Consider the following 14,578-nt stretch of genomic DNA (forward strand, 5'->3'; position numbering starts at 1 on the left):
CTCCCTAAAGAGTCCATCAACTATTAACGAAAACTAGGGTTGATAAGTCACATTCTTTGTAGTATCAGGATGGTGGACTGGTCTAAAGTGCTAGTTATAAGACTCATTTTTCCCAATCCCTTGGGTGTTCTGGTCTCTGCATGGAGATGTAGTTTCAAATCCCACTACTGACATTACCATTTAATTCTATCGGGAGAAAATGGCCTCACTTCAATCTCCTTTGCAATAATAGAACCCCATTTGCTTAGCTTTGCTATTCCAGTAGTTGTGTGAGAAGCTCCAAACCAGGGGGAAACAGAGCCTGTTCTCTCGACCGATCAATTTTTTGTCTTCCTTCATTCCAAGCCATTTTCTCAGATACGTCCGTATTTCCCACACTTTTATGAAACTTTAGGGTCATCATTTAATTGCCACAGAACTGTACTTATGAAGTAAAGTGAAACACAATATACTTTGGATATTCTTGCAGAAGAGTTTTGCTTTCTGACCTGGAACTGAACAAGGGCTACCAGAGGGGGACAATGCTGCTCCCTTTTCTTGGCTCATCCAAAAAACATACGTTTGTGGTGCCCTTTGTTTCCTTGTTCTTCAAACACCTGTCAGGGATGGCCTAGGGAAACTTCGTCCTGACTCTCGGGGTCCCTCCCTGCCCTACCTTTCTATATGATTCTGTTGTGGGGGTTTGTGCTGTGTCATTGTTCCATGCTGAGCTGTTTTGCACAGTGTCACTTTGCACTCTGACGCATTGTTTCGTATTGTATGGTTTTTGCACTGGCTTGTGTTGCGTTGGTTTGAGCTGAGCTCTTTTGCAGAGTGTCATTTTGCCCCATGGGGAGTTCATTTGCATGGTGCTGAACTGTCGGGCTTTGCACTCCTACGTGTTGTCACTTTGTGCTGTGGAATGTCAGTTCACGCTGAATTGTTAGATGTTACATTGGGGTGTTTCCACTTTTGTTGTTGTTTATATTATATTGCGATGGCATCAAATTACAGAGCTGTATGGCTCCAAGGGCCCTGGAGAGGTCATGAAATCGAGCCCTCTCTGCTGAGGCAGGGCCAAGCAGAGACGATGCGTGGGGGCCATGTGGGGTCAAGTGCCCACAGCAGCCGGCCCAGGCAGGGAGCAGAAGGAGGGAACCAGAGCCAGAGCAGGTTGTCTATGGGACCAAGTATATGGAGAGTATCCTCGACAGAGGTTTGTTCAACCTGTTCTTAAAAACCTCCGAGGACAGAGTCTCCACAGACGCCCTTGGGAGCCTATTCCAGAGCTTAACTACACTCAGAGTTAGAAAGCTGTTCCCAACATCTAACGTGAATCTCCCTGGCTGCAGATTAAGCCCATTACTTCTTGTCCTACCGTCAGTGGACATGGAGAACAATGGATCATCGTCCTATTTATAATGACCAAACTTTTCTCTTTGCAGACATCCGTTAAATGGTTATTATCCCCTCTTCTTGCCTGGGGTAGAATGGAACAGGAGAAAATCCTCTCTTAACAGAGGATGCAAATGTCAGTTTGGTCTCTCTTCATGTTTTACTGAAGCTCAGAGAGAGGAAGAAACATGACCGGCCGAAGAGCATAGAGAGTTTGTTTCATTTTGGTCTGTAACTATTAGCAGAAGAGTGACACCTAAAGGTTGTCACTACCACCCACCATGGGGCTTGGATTTATGATGGTGGGATTAAGAGCATCATGCTCTACCAACTGAGCTAGCTAGATTTAAAGTCAGTCAACTGGCCAGTCGCAGTGTAGAAGGAGCCCTGAGGGTGTTTATTTGTGAGCTGAGGTTCCCTGTCTGACATTTGCCTTCTTTCCTGGTTTGTTATATCTCCAGCGAGCAAACCGGAGCTGTCACAAGGCTGGTTAGATGCTGCGTTCTAGACCAGAGATCTGGGGTTGATTTAGCATGCTGCCGCCCTCAGCTGGTCAGAGTAACCAGGGTGGGAGGGTGGAATTTAGGATTCTCCCACCAAGGGGAGGTGCTGTTGGACTCATCTAGTGGGGGAGAGTCTGAATCTGAGTTCCCCACACGCCCCACACACATTTTCACAGGGAATCAGGTCCCCTGGGGAAAAACTCAAAAGAAGCCCAGGCCCAGGAGTGTCAGAGAAGGGAATCACTGTTTGCCTTAAGAGGTGGGTGAGGGAAACCTGCAGGTCCTTAGATCCCTCCAGTGCCTGATAGAACCATTTGTGGGGAAGGTCTGGGGAAGCCGAGGAGGACAAGGAGACGGGAAAAGGGCTTGCAGCTGTTGTGCAATCCCCATGCTCCCAGCAGAAGGGTCCGGGGGGCTCAGCACTCAGAACTCACAAGATGGCAAAGCTCAGAGCCCCATTACACGGAGTCAGAATGTGATCAGCTCACACCCAGGGGGAGCAACACCCCTCCCTTGGTCTCTGTGCCAGAGCTCCTGTCAGCTCAGTGTCCTTCCCGCAAGAGCGGGCTGCTGAGAGGGTTGCGATGGGGTAAATGAAGGCAGAGGAGGATTGTTCCTCATGGGGTTTTTTTGTATGGCTCTGTGATCCTGCTGGAGGTAGCATGATTTGAGTTTGTTTCAGTGACTTGGGTTGGGCTCAGGTTGTGACCCTGAGTACAGGGATTCCTGCACTTTCTGCTCCTAGCCCCTCAGGGAGTGGACAATGGAGGGGTTTCAGAAAGTGGCTAGAAAGTAGGCTAAGAAAGTGTAGCATAAGTGAGAAGAAAAGCAACATCCTCTCTTCCCTGGTGGTCTAGTGGGTAGGATTTGGCACTTTCATTGCCAAGGCCTGGGTTCAATTTCCAGTCAGGGAAAAGTGACTTTAAACCAAAAAACCTTCAGTTATTCTTTACTTGCACTGTAAACAAATCCATGTTATTTTCCTGATTCTCCCATCTTCCCAGTGTCTCCATGGCAGGGCCGGCTCCAGGCACCAGCAGCAAGCAGGTCCCTGGGGCGGCTAATGGAAAGGGGAGGCACAAAGGCAGGTCTGGCCCTCTCAGTCCCTCTTGGAGGGAAGGACTTGCCACCGAATTGCTCCCAAAAGCAGTAGTGGTAGAGCTGCTGCCAAAGTGCTGCAAATTGTGCCTTTTTTTTTTTCACTTGGGGTGGCAAAAATGCTGGATCTCCATGGAAGACAATTTGTTAAATCCCAGATGAGTGCAGTTCTATCAGTTCTCAGCCTGAGTCCTTAGGTCTTAATCCTGAGGCTATTGTCTCATCATGGGGCCATTTCCCGCCTCTCTTTCATACAGACGCACATTTCCTTGCACAGACACAGGAACAGCAAGATCTTTCTCTGTCCCTTGTGCAAAGCAGGGGGCCAAATTCCATGGAAACAATGGACAAGCCGGGGGCCCTGGGCACAGCCAGCACTGACTGTGAGATGTTCCCTCCCCTCTTTCTTTATGCCCCTGTTGTTATTTCATGGATTGTCCGGGATGGGGGAAAAGCTGCGTTCACTCCAGGTGGAGGGTAAAAAGGACCCTGAAAATCTCAGGCCCCAACCCCTGCTACCAGGATCACTGAGGTTCTGGGGATTTGAGTAGGAAAGGGACTGTGTGAATTGTCAAGGTGGGGAATGAATAACAATCTATATAACAAAATAGATCCACCTCACTAACCACCGACACAGGCTAACCCTGCTGCCGATAGAAGGGAAACTGGGAGCGATTATTTGCTGTTCAGCCATGGAAACAGTGACCCAACTGCACTGCAGTGAATGTGCTGGGGAAAGCTGGACTTCACAGGCAGGTGGAAATACCTGGAGCTCCCCACCCCGCTTCTGCCACCAGGGTGAGGTGTTGAGCTGCTCACAGCGTCCCCCACCATGACCTTGCAGCAGGGGATTGCAGCACCACCCACCCAATAAACTCAGCCCTCTCCCCTGCATCTCTGCACCCTGAGTCCAGAGCACAAACTCCCTCTGCCCCACACATAGAATCTGGCCCTGCTGCAAAGTGACCCCTATGAACAACTAACCTCCAGGAGAGCAGGTCTGGCCCTCAGAGAGGGGAATGGGCTTCTCGTGAAGCTTATACGTCACTGGATGTGCTGGGAACAGGAGGGCTCTGAGTGTAACTCATAATACACACATCCCATCTGGGGATGTAGCTCAGTGGTAGAGCACATGCTCTGCATGTATGAGATCCTGGGTTTCATCTCCAGGCTCATTTTTTTCACCCTGCTGCTTTGCTCATGCCCAGAGGGGATGTGGCCCTGCAATCTCCCTGCAGGAGTTTCAATCCTGCTCAGTGAGGGGCAAGTGCCAATTGCATGGAAGGTCGGGGGCGGTTTCTGCTCCTAAGTCACCTCAGTACATGTAAGATTCCCACCCGCTGTGCTGCTTGGGACAAGGGTAGATGAGAAGGGCGAATCCTCCAGCACTGGAGGGAAAGGTCCCATCTTCACAGACTGAGAGGCAAAGAAACAGAGGGGCAGTCAGTGCTCAGAGAGGTCAGTGATTTACACCCACCAGGGGACACTGTCTTTTTCAGTATCACAGGGGTAGCTGTGTTAGTCTGGATCTGTAAAAAGAGACAGAGTCCTGTGGCACCTTATAGACTAACAGACGTACAGGAGCATAAGCTTTCGTGAGTGAATCCCCACTTCATCAGATGAATGGAGTGGGAATTCTGTGCCTGGCTAGCCAACTACAAAAGCAGTTTCTCCTCCCTTGGTGTTCACACCTCAGCTGCTAGAAGAGGGCCTCATCCTCCCTGATTGAACTAACCTCCTTATCTCTAGGCTGATTCTTACCTGCATATTTATACCTGCCCCTGGAAATTTCCACTACATTCATCTGATGAAGTGGGGATTCACCCACAAAAGCTTATGCTCCAATATGTCTGTTACTCTGTAAGGTGCCACAGGACTTTCTGTCTTTTTGAGGTGAGTGCAGCTTGCTTGCGATGGTGCTGACGATGGATAGAAAAAAGGATGGAGTCAATGACAGACGAGACCACAGAAGGGGAAGAGGAATGGCAGCCCCACAGAAAGTCCTGGGTGTTCAGATGCCCCAGTTATTGCACCCTGGCCTGTCACAGAGAGAGAAAAGACACCGAGGGACCCAGCCCCCCTACAGTCATCCCATGGACAAGAACCTGGTTGGGAGTGGGGTGAAAGCTCCCTCTGGGCAAAGGGGAGCTGAAACCCCTCAGTGTCCTGGAATTTAAGCAATGGAAGCTTCAAACCCTGCAGGGATGTGGGCTGAGGTGCATCAGCAGAAGGTTGGACTGGACAGGGGCGGCAGGTTTGTATAATTTTTGGTGGTGCCCAGAATGGGATCAGGTCCTGCCCCCCCACACACACACACAACTGCCTAAGGCTCTGGGGGAGAGTTTGGGTGCAGGATCTGGGCTCAGTCAGGGGGGTTGAGGTGCAGGAGGGTGTGTGGGGGCAGGGTCTTGGAAGGAGTTTGGGTGTGGGGCCTGGGTTGGGGCAGGGGGTTGGGGGTGCAGGAGGTGGTGAGGGGTGCAGCATTTACCTCGGGCATCTCCCAAAAGCAACCCACACCCCACCCCACCAGCTCCTAAGTGGGAGGGCCGGGGGTGTCTCTGCGCACCGCTGCCCACAGACTCCACCGCCGCAGCTCCCATTGCCACAGATGACAGAGTTGGCACTCGAGGAGGGAGCAGCGCATAGAGACCCCTCCCACCCCAGGGGCCACACGGATGTGCCAGGCATTTCCAGGAGTGGTGTGCCACACAGAGCGAGGGCGGGCAGGAAAGTGCCTTAGTCCCGTTGTGCTGCTGGCGGTGGTGGCGGGGGTCCCCAGGCCCTTTTAAATTGCCCATGAGTGGCAGGCAGGACGAGGGAGCGGAACAATCCCAAGGGCGTAATGTTGCTTTGCACAAGGATAAATCTTGGAACAGGAAACAAATGAAATGGCAGCAGAACCTAAGGAATTAAAAGCGTCCGGATTCTTGTGTGTGCACTGACTCCAAACGGAAACTGTAATTTGACTCGCTTTGTGTCTGCGGCTGCTAAAATATCAAGGCAAAATCATTCCAATGATTGTGACCCTGGGTTTGAGGAGGCTTTGGTCTTATTAAAATGTAACTAGCATGTTACACTTGTGTTTTTAAAGGTGGCTTCCCCAAACAATATCGAGTTGTTCTTCCCACAGCTGGCTGATGGGGGCAGCAGGGGATCTCCCCAATCTGGGGGGAATCTCTGTGGGACCCACCATTAGATTTCCATCCTTTCTCCCCCTAACCACACACACCACTCCCCGCCCCATTATCAGTGTTTTGGAGCGACCCCTCCCTCCCTTTATGGGATACAGACTCTGTGACAGAGACTGACTGGGGCTCCTCTCTGCACGGCCCCAGTGGGGAAGGAAAGAGACTGGCGGGGGCGGGGGGGCGCGGAGAAGATGGGCAGAAGGAGTCAAATGGGGCTAAACAAGAATCGAGGAGATTTTCTTCCTGTTAAAACGTCCTGGAGTCTCATGGCTGAAAAGCCACATCTTGAGTAAGGTTTGATGCATCAGCCTTTCAATTACCAGGCAAAGGTGTGACCCACAGAGACTGATAACTGCCTGCTTCCCAGGTTTGTCTAAGAAGCACCTGCAGTGGTGCAACTGGTTAGTGCAAATGGGGATACTGCTGGGGTTATGAATTCAAGCCTTATCTGGAGTACAGGTTTCTATTACCTGTGTAGTTTCCCCAACTTGCTTTGCTTAATCCCCATGGAAAATGCCCTACTAGGAAAAGGAGAGTAAGTTCTAAAATGTGGAAGTAGATGCACAGCTTGGAAACATCCCCCTGTGCTGCCATTAGTTCCAGTAGATTGTTCACTGGCAGGGCAAACTGATTTCTTTGCTGCTGTGAAAGCTGCCAGAAAAAGTCTCTGGTCACCAGAGCTCCCTGCGTCTTCCAGCACAGCCCTGGCTCTTTCCCTGCCCCAGTCATGGCTATAGAAGGGTCCTAGATGCACTGAGCCTAAAGTTTTTCCAAGCCTTCTTAGCGCAGTTGGCAGCGTGTCAGTCTCATAATCTGAAGGCCCTAAATTCAAACCTCAGAGAAGATGATGTTTTTTACTCCTGGCTTCAGATTTTCAACAGGAAATCAGAGAAAAGAAACTAGAGGAGAGTGGTTTCTAGACACCCTCCCACCCATCTCACACACACAGACTTTTCTAGGGCATTAACTTTTCCTTCTCTGTGGAGTTTCTATTCGCCACAGAGCGAAATAAAACAGAAACATGCAAGTCTAAGCCTAATACAGATAAAACTCTCATCCTCAGAGATCTTCCAATAAGCTTTTTTTGCAGACTAGACTTATTTATAGTCTGGGCCCAATCTTTTCATCTGGTACAGTCCTTGTTCCAGTTCAGGTGGTAGCTAAGGGATTTCTCATGACTGCAGCCACCTTTCTTCTGTTTCACCCCCTTATACAGCTTTGGTACAAGGCAGGAATCTTTCATCTCTCTCCTGGGGAAAAGCCCCAGGTTTAAGATGACCATGTCCCCTGGTACAGGAATCCATATGTCCTGTGAGACCCCAAGCCTTCATTCTTCCTGGCCTGATTCACAGATGGTGCAGGACAGAGCCATCTCCAGTCAATTGTCCTGGTTAATGGGAGCCTTCAAGAGTCCAAACCACTATTAATGGCCCACACTTTGCATCATTACAACAGGACCTTAGAGTTATAACTAGTTCATATTTCTAGTTTCAGATACAAGAATGATCGATTCATACAAATAGCATGAACACACACAGTAGATTATAAGCTTTTTAATGATACTGTACAAGAGACCTTTTGTATGAAGCATATTCCAGTTACATTATATTCACATTCATTAGCATATTTTCATAAAATCACATGGAGTGCAACGTCACAGCAGGGAAAGGGTTTTACTGCGGCACCTGGGAGCAGTTGAGTTTCATGTTCAGGCTGTGGTATGAGTTCCTCCAGGTTTCTCATAAGCACACAGGGACCTTAGCAGGTGCTCTCAATACAGGAATGGCCCAGACATGATAAAGTGATGGGAATTGCATTTCCCTTTTTTATATTTGTATTTCCAATGACATTTCTGTTTGTGATTTCGTTTTGCTTTGTATAATTGTGTTTTCTCCTTATTTTGATATTTAACAGGCTAACTCTAACAGCTAATAACGCGAGACTTCCAAGCAGGGCCTGGGCGAGTGGAAAAGAACTGTAAGAGATGCTGGTTTTTGACCTTAGATAACAATAGAATGCAGACTGTAACAGAAATTGCTGAGAGAAGTAAGAGAACAGAAAGGAATATGTACAAACAAAATACAGTAATGAGTAACATCTGCATGTCACAAAAGGTATAAATGCTTGCCTTAACTGTTTATCTAACCGAGACCCACCTCGGGAGGGGAAACTCTGACCGTGTGTACTCTCCCGACTAACTGCAGTTGCTCAAAATAAACTGCATAATATAACAACATTTAACATCCCTGTTGTGGGAAGAACAACTCAATAGCCCAACACTGTGGCATTTAATTTCAAAAAGGGGAACTATGCAAAAATGAGGGGGTTAAACAGAAATTAAAAGGTACAGTGACTAAAGTGAAATCCCTGCAAGCTGCATGGACGCTTTTTAAAGACACCATAATAGAGGAGGGACTCACCACCTGGCCCCTCCCACTGGTGACTCCGGGAATTAGCTCTGTCCAGTGGAGCGCCCCCTCCTGGTGGTGTCCTGTCCATCGTTCTGCCCTCTGTTGCTGTCTCTGGACCCGCGTTGCTGCCAGCTCAGCGGCGTCCTCTTCGAGGCCACTGCCCTCTGGCAGTGCCCCTTACTCCATCTGCACCCCCTTCCGGGGGTTGGTGATCAGCAGTCCTACACCCCAGCCACTATGTCCAACCGCCCTCTGAGTCCAATCCCTCTTGTCAGGGATCTGGGGTAGTACAATGACCGCTCCCTACGGCTATTGGCTGGGTGTACTGCAAGGAGGAAGGGGGGGGGGGACCCAGGCCCGCCCTCTACTCTGGGTCCCAGCCCAGGGACCCTCTGGCATCAGCCTCGCTGTCCTTCTCTCCCCTCCGCTGTCTGTTTCCCTGGGCTGCTTCCCCTATGGCCCCTTGTACCCGCTAGGCCCTTCCCTTCAGGGCCTACAGCCTGGCAGGCTACGGGCTCAAGCTCTCTAACCTCCCCGAGCCCAGGCCCAGGCCAGCACTGCGCTGTCCATGTGCTAGTCTCCACCCTTGGAGACTGACCTTCCCCCCTCAAAGGCCAGGGACAGACTGACTGCTCCCTTCCTGCGCAGGCTTTATATATGTCTGAGCCTGGCCCTGATTGGCTGTCTCCAAACTGGGCCCTGATTGGCTCACAATAAGACCTTTTCTGATTGGCTCCCTGTCTGTGCAGGCGCCCTGGCCTGCCACAGCCCACTCTCACAGGGAGTGGGGCAGTCCACTCCACTACACACCCTCCCCCTTAAGAACCCTCTCGGGGGGGGGGGGGGAGAAATTCCCTATCACCCCTGTGCTCCTCGCAACTGGGCCCTCAGGGAATCTCTTACAAAGCACAGGCTCTCCACCAACTGGAGCCACCTGCTTCCTTCTTCAATTGTCTGGGTCCCCACTGTAGACCTCCCTTGGTCCTATGTGGGTTTCCACATTGGTTTGGGTTCCCACCTCAGCCCTCTTGGCCCTTGTGTGGGTTCCCTGTTTAAGGTGGAGTCTCTCTGCCGCAGCCCCCGTCCCTCTGGAGGCCTCAGTCTGGACTACCCCTTCCTGGCGGCTAGTCCCAGACCGAGCCTTGGTTTCTGACACTCCTCCTCTCTGCCTCAGGGAGCAATGCCTCTTTGTGTGGCCCTTGGTGTGGCAGTGGAAGCACCCCTGGAGCCTTCCCCCTGCCACGGCCCTAGTCCTGCTTGTGTGGGCCCTAGCCCTTCCTTCAGGGCTGGCCTGGGCCTTGGGAGCCCTGCTGGGGTACTCCCTTTTCAGGTGTCCCGACTCCCCACAGACCCAACAAGCTGGGGGCCCCTGTTACCTTCACGGGGGCGCCTTCTCTGGGTGGGGCCTCTCTGCCCTCTCCCAGTAGGGACACTCCCTCCTGAAGTGGCCATTTCACCCACAGGCATAACAGTTCCTAGACCCAGGCCCCGGTCTCTTGCCCTGGGCGCCTGGTCTCCTATACAGTCTGGGTGCCCACCCCCGCAGCAGCCAGAGGACCTCTCTCTGCTGCTCGGCAAGCCGAGCCACCCAGGCCCTCCAGTACAAGTCCCGTTTCTCCACCATCTCTATCTCTCAATCCCTTAGTTTCTCAATGTGGCACAAACTGCCTAGTCCTCGCTCTTGCCCCTTGTATCAGGGACGGACCGCTCGTGCCTGCATTCTCCACCACGTTGTAACGGGTTGGGACTCACCACCTGGCCCCTCCCGCTGGTGACTCCGGGAATTAGCTCTGTCCAGTGGAGCGCCCCCTCCTGGTGGTGTCCCGTCCATCGTTCTGCCCTCTGTTGCTGTCTCTGGACCCGCGTTGCTGCCAGCTCAGCGGCGTCCTCTTCGAGGCCACTGCCCTCCGGCAGTGCCCCTTAGTCCATCTGCGCCCCCTTCCGGGGGTCGGTGATTAGCAGTCCTACACCCCAGCCACTATGTCCAACCGCCCTCTGAGTCCAATCCCTCTTGTCAGGGATCTGGGGTAATACAATGGCCGCTCCCTACGGCCATTGGCTGGGTATACTGCAAGGAGGAAGGGGGGGGGGACCCAGGCCTGCCCTCTACTCTGGGTCCCGGCCCAGGGACCCTCTTGCATCAGCCTCGCTGTCCTTCTCTCCCCTCCGCTGTCTGTTTCCCTGGGCTGCTTCCCCTATGGCCCCTTGTACCCGCTAGGCCCTTCCCTTCAGGGCCTGCTGCCTGGCAGGCTACGGGCTCAAGCTCTCTAACCTCCCCGAGCCCAGGCCAGCACTGCGCTGTCCGCGGTGCTAGTCTCCACCCTTGGAGACTGACCTTCCCCTCTCAAAGGCCAAGGACAGACTGACTGCTCCCTTCCTGCGCAGCCTTTATAAATGTCTGAGCCTGGCCCTGACTGGCTGTCTCCAAACTGGGCCCTGATTGGCTCACAATAAGCCCTTTTCTGATTGGCTCCCTGTCTGCGCAGGCGCCCTGGCCTGCCGCAGCCCACTCTCACAGGGAGTGGGGCAGTCTGCCCCACTACACAGACCAACTTAAATGTATACTCCAAATTAAGAAACACAGTAAAAGAACTAAAAAAGAGCCACCGGGGGCTTAGCAACCATGTAAAAGAAGCAATGAGAGATAAAAAGGCATCTTTTAAAAAGTGGAAGTCAAACCCTAGTGAGGTGAATAGAAAGGAGCATAAACACTGCCAAATTAAGTGAAAAATTTAATAAGAAAAGCCAAAGAGGAGTTTGAAGAACGGCTAGCCAAAAACTCACAAGGTAATAAAATGTTTTTTAAGTATATCAGAAGCAGAAAGCCTGCTAAACAACCAGTGGGGCCCCTTGATGATCGACATACAAAAGGAGCACTTAAAGATGATAAAGCCATTGAGGAGAGACTAAATGGATTCTGTGTGTCAGTCTTCACGGCTGAGGATGTTAGGGAGATTCCCAAACCTGAGCTGGCTTTTGTAGGTGACAAATCTGAGGCACTGTCACAGATTGAAGTGTCACTAGAAGAGGTTTTGGAATTAATTGATAAATTTAACTGTAACAAGTCACAGGAACCAGACAGCGTTCACCCAAGAGTTCTGAAAGAACTCAAATGTGAAGTTGCAGAACTATTAACTATGGTTTGTAACCTGTCCTCTAAATCGACTTCTGTACCCAATGACTGGAAGATAGCTAATGTAACGTCAATATTTAAAAAACGCTCTAGAGGTGATCCCGGCAATTACAGACCAGTAAGTCTAACGTCAGTTCTGGGGAAATTAGTTGAAACAATAAATAGAATAAAATTGTCAGACACATAGAAGAACATAAATTGTTGGGCAAAGGTCAACATGGTTTCTGTAAAGGGCAATGGTGTCTTACTAATCTGTTAGAGGTCTTTGAAGGGATCAACAAACATGTGGACAAGGGGGATCCAGCGGACATAGTGTACTTAGATTTCCAGAAAGCCTTTGACAAGGTCCCTCGCCAAAGGCTCTTACGTAAATTAAGTTGTCATGGGATAAAAGGGAAGGTCCTTTCATGGATTGAGAACTGGTTAAAGGACAGGGAACAAAGGGTAGGAATTAATGGTAAATTCTCAGAATGGAGAGGGGTAACTAGTGGTGTTCCCCAAGGGTCAGTCCTAGGATCAATCCTATTCACCTTATTCATAAATGATCTGGAAAAAGGGGTAAAAAGTGAGGTGGCAAAGTTTGCAGATGACACTAAATTGCTCAAGATTGTTAAGACCAAAGGAGACTGTGAAGAACTTCAAAAAGAGTTCACACAACTAAGTGATTGGGCAACAAAATGGCAAATGAAATTTAATGTGGATAAATGTAAAGTAATGCACATTGGAAAAAATAACCCCAATTATACATACAATATAATGGGGGCTAATTTAGCTACAACGAGTCAGGAAAAAGATATTGAAGTCATCATGGATAGTTCTCTGAAGATGTCCACGCAGTATGCAGAGGCAATCAAAAAAGCCAACAGGATGTTAAGAATCATTAAAAAGGGGATAGAGAATAAGACAGAGGATATATTATTGCCCTTATATAAGTCCATGGTACGCCCACATCTTGAATACTACGTACAGATGTGGTCTCCTCAAAAAAGATATACTGGCATTAGAAAAGGTTCAGAGAAGGGCAATTAAAATGATTAGGGGTTTGGAACAGGTCCCATATGAGGAGAGATTAAAGAGGCTAGGACTTTTCAGCTTGGAAAAGAGGAGACTAAGGGAGAATATGATAGAGGAATATAAAATCATGAGTGATGTGGAGAAAGTAGATAAGGAAAAGTTATTTACTTACTCCCATAATACAAGAACTAGGGGCCACCAAATGAAATTAATGGGCAGCAGGTTTAAAATAAATAAAAGGAAGTTCTTCACACAGCGCATAGTCAACTTGTGGAACCTCTTGCCTGAGGAGGTTATGAACGCTAGGACTATAACAGGGTTTAAAAGAGAACTGGATAAATTCATGGAGGTTAAGTCCATGAATGGCTATTAGCCAGGATGGGTAAGGAATGGTGTTCCTAGCCTGTTTGTCAGAGGGTGGAGATGGATGGCAGGAGAGAGATCACTTGATCATTACCTGTTAGGTTCACTCCCTGGGCTGCTTCTGCTCTACAACTATAATTGTCTTTTTACACCAAAATCACTAACTTGAGCAGCCAATTCCATGTACAGTCCTAGTGGATGTAAGACACAGGTAGCTTTTGCCTCAGGGTAGCTTGTTGGCATCAACCCTCTCTCCCCGACCTGGAGCTGATGAACATTCCTGGCTGGAGGGACACACGCTCCTACGAGTCAAAAGGAAAGGAGTTGATAGAAAAGATCACAGGACTGACCCCAAACAAGGGTTAGCTGCAAAAGGCAGGAGGCGGCAAGTGATATGGGGGAGCTGAGACCACGGTGAAGATGGTGCAAAGATCACTATATTGGAATTAGCAAATGTGATTTTTTAAAAAACAAATCTTTGGCCAGCCCTAATCAAGGCATTTCTTACAGTTCCCTCCCATTTGGATTTTCTGATATCTAATAGGGAATGACCTCTGATTGAAGCTTTTCCCAAATGCAGAGCATGTGTAGAGTCTCTCTCCACTGTGGATTCTACGATGTCTGACAAGGTCTGAGCACTCAATGAAGTTTTTCCCGCACTCAGAGCATGTGTAGGGTCTCTCTCACGTGTGGATTCTCTGATATGTGATAAGGTTTGATCTCTGACTGAAGCTTTTCCCGCACTCAGAGAATGTGTAGGGTCTCTCTCGTGTGGATTCTCTGATGTGCAATAAGGTTTGAGCTCCGACTGAAGCTTTTCCCGCACTCAGAGCACGTGTAGGGCGTCTCTCTGGTGTGGATTCTCTGATGTGCAATAAGGTTTGAGCTCTGATTAAAGCTTTTCCCGCACTCAGAGCATGTGTAGGGCATCTCTCCGGTGTGGATTCTCTGATGTACGATAAGGTCTGAGCTCCAATTGAAGCTTTTCCCGCACTCAGAGCATGTGTAGGGCATCTCTCCTGTGTGGATTCTACAATGTTTGATAAGGTTTGAGCTCCGATTGAAGCTTTTCCCGCACTCAGAGCATGTGTAGGGCGTCTCTCTCATGTGGATTCTCCGATGTGCGATAAGGTGTGAGCTCTGACTGAAGCTTTTCCCACACTCAGAGCATGTGTAGGGCAGCTCTCCAGTGTGGATTCTCCTGTGTGCGATAAGGTGTGAGCTCTGATTGAAGCTTTTCCCGCACTCAGAGCATGTGTAGGGCATCTCTCCTGTGTGGATTCTCCTGTGTGCGATAAGGTGTGAGCTCTGACTGAAGCTTTTCCCACACTCAGAGCATGTGTAGGGCCTCTCTCCTGTGTGGATTCTCCTGTGTGCGATAAGGGTAGAGCTGTGACTGAAGCTTTTCCCGCACTCAGAGCATGTGTATGGCCTCTCTCCTGTGTGGATTCTCCTGTGTGCGATAAGGGTAGAGCTCCAACTGAAGCTTTTCCC

The 14,578-nt window shown here is 49.8% G+C and overlaps 1 protein-coding gene and 1 non-coding gene across 2 annotated transcripts in view; one reads left to right on the forward strand and one right to left on the reverse strand.

Annotated features, from left to right (window-relative positions):
• The window catches only part of LOC120375474 (zinc finger protein 850-like), a gene marked incomplete at its 5' end in the record, with an annotated part of 271,416 nt that extends 257,084 nt beyond the window's left edge, over positions 1 to 14,332 (reverse strand). Inside the window, one exon of the mRNA XM_039496133.1 lies at positions 13,866 to 14,332. Coding sequence (XP_039352067.1) covers positions 13,866 to 14,332 — 467 coding nt within the window. The remainder of the gene's footprint in view (positions 1 to 13,865) is intronic.
• On the forward strand, positions 2,720 to 2,791 carry TRNAE-UUC. The gene has a single exon. It is a non-coding gene; the product is annotated as a tRNA-Glu (tRNA).
• Positions 14,333 to 14,578: the final 246 nt, after the last annotated feature.

The sequence above is a fragment of the Mauremys reevesii genome, linkage group 12, assembly GCF_016161935.1.
Source record: "Mauremys reevesii isolate NIE-2019 linkage group 12, ASM1616193v1, whole genome shotgun sequence".
Taxonomy (NCBI): Eukaryota; Metazoa; Chordata; order Testudines; family Geoemydidae; genus Mauremys; species Mauremys reevesii.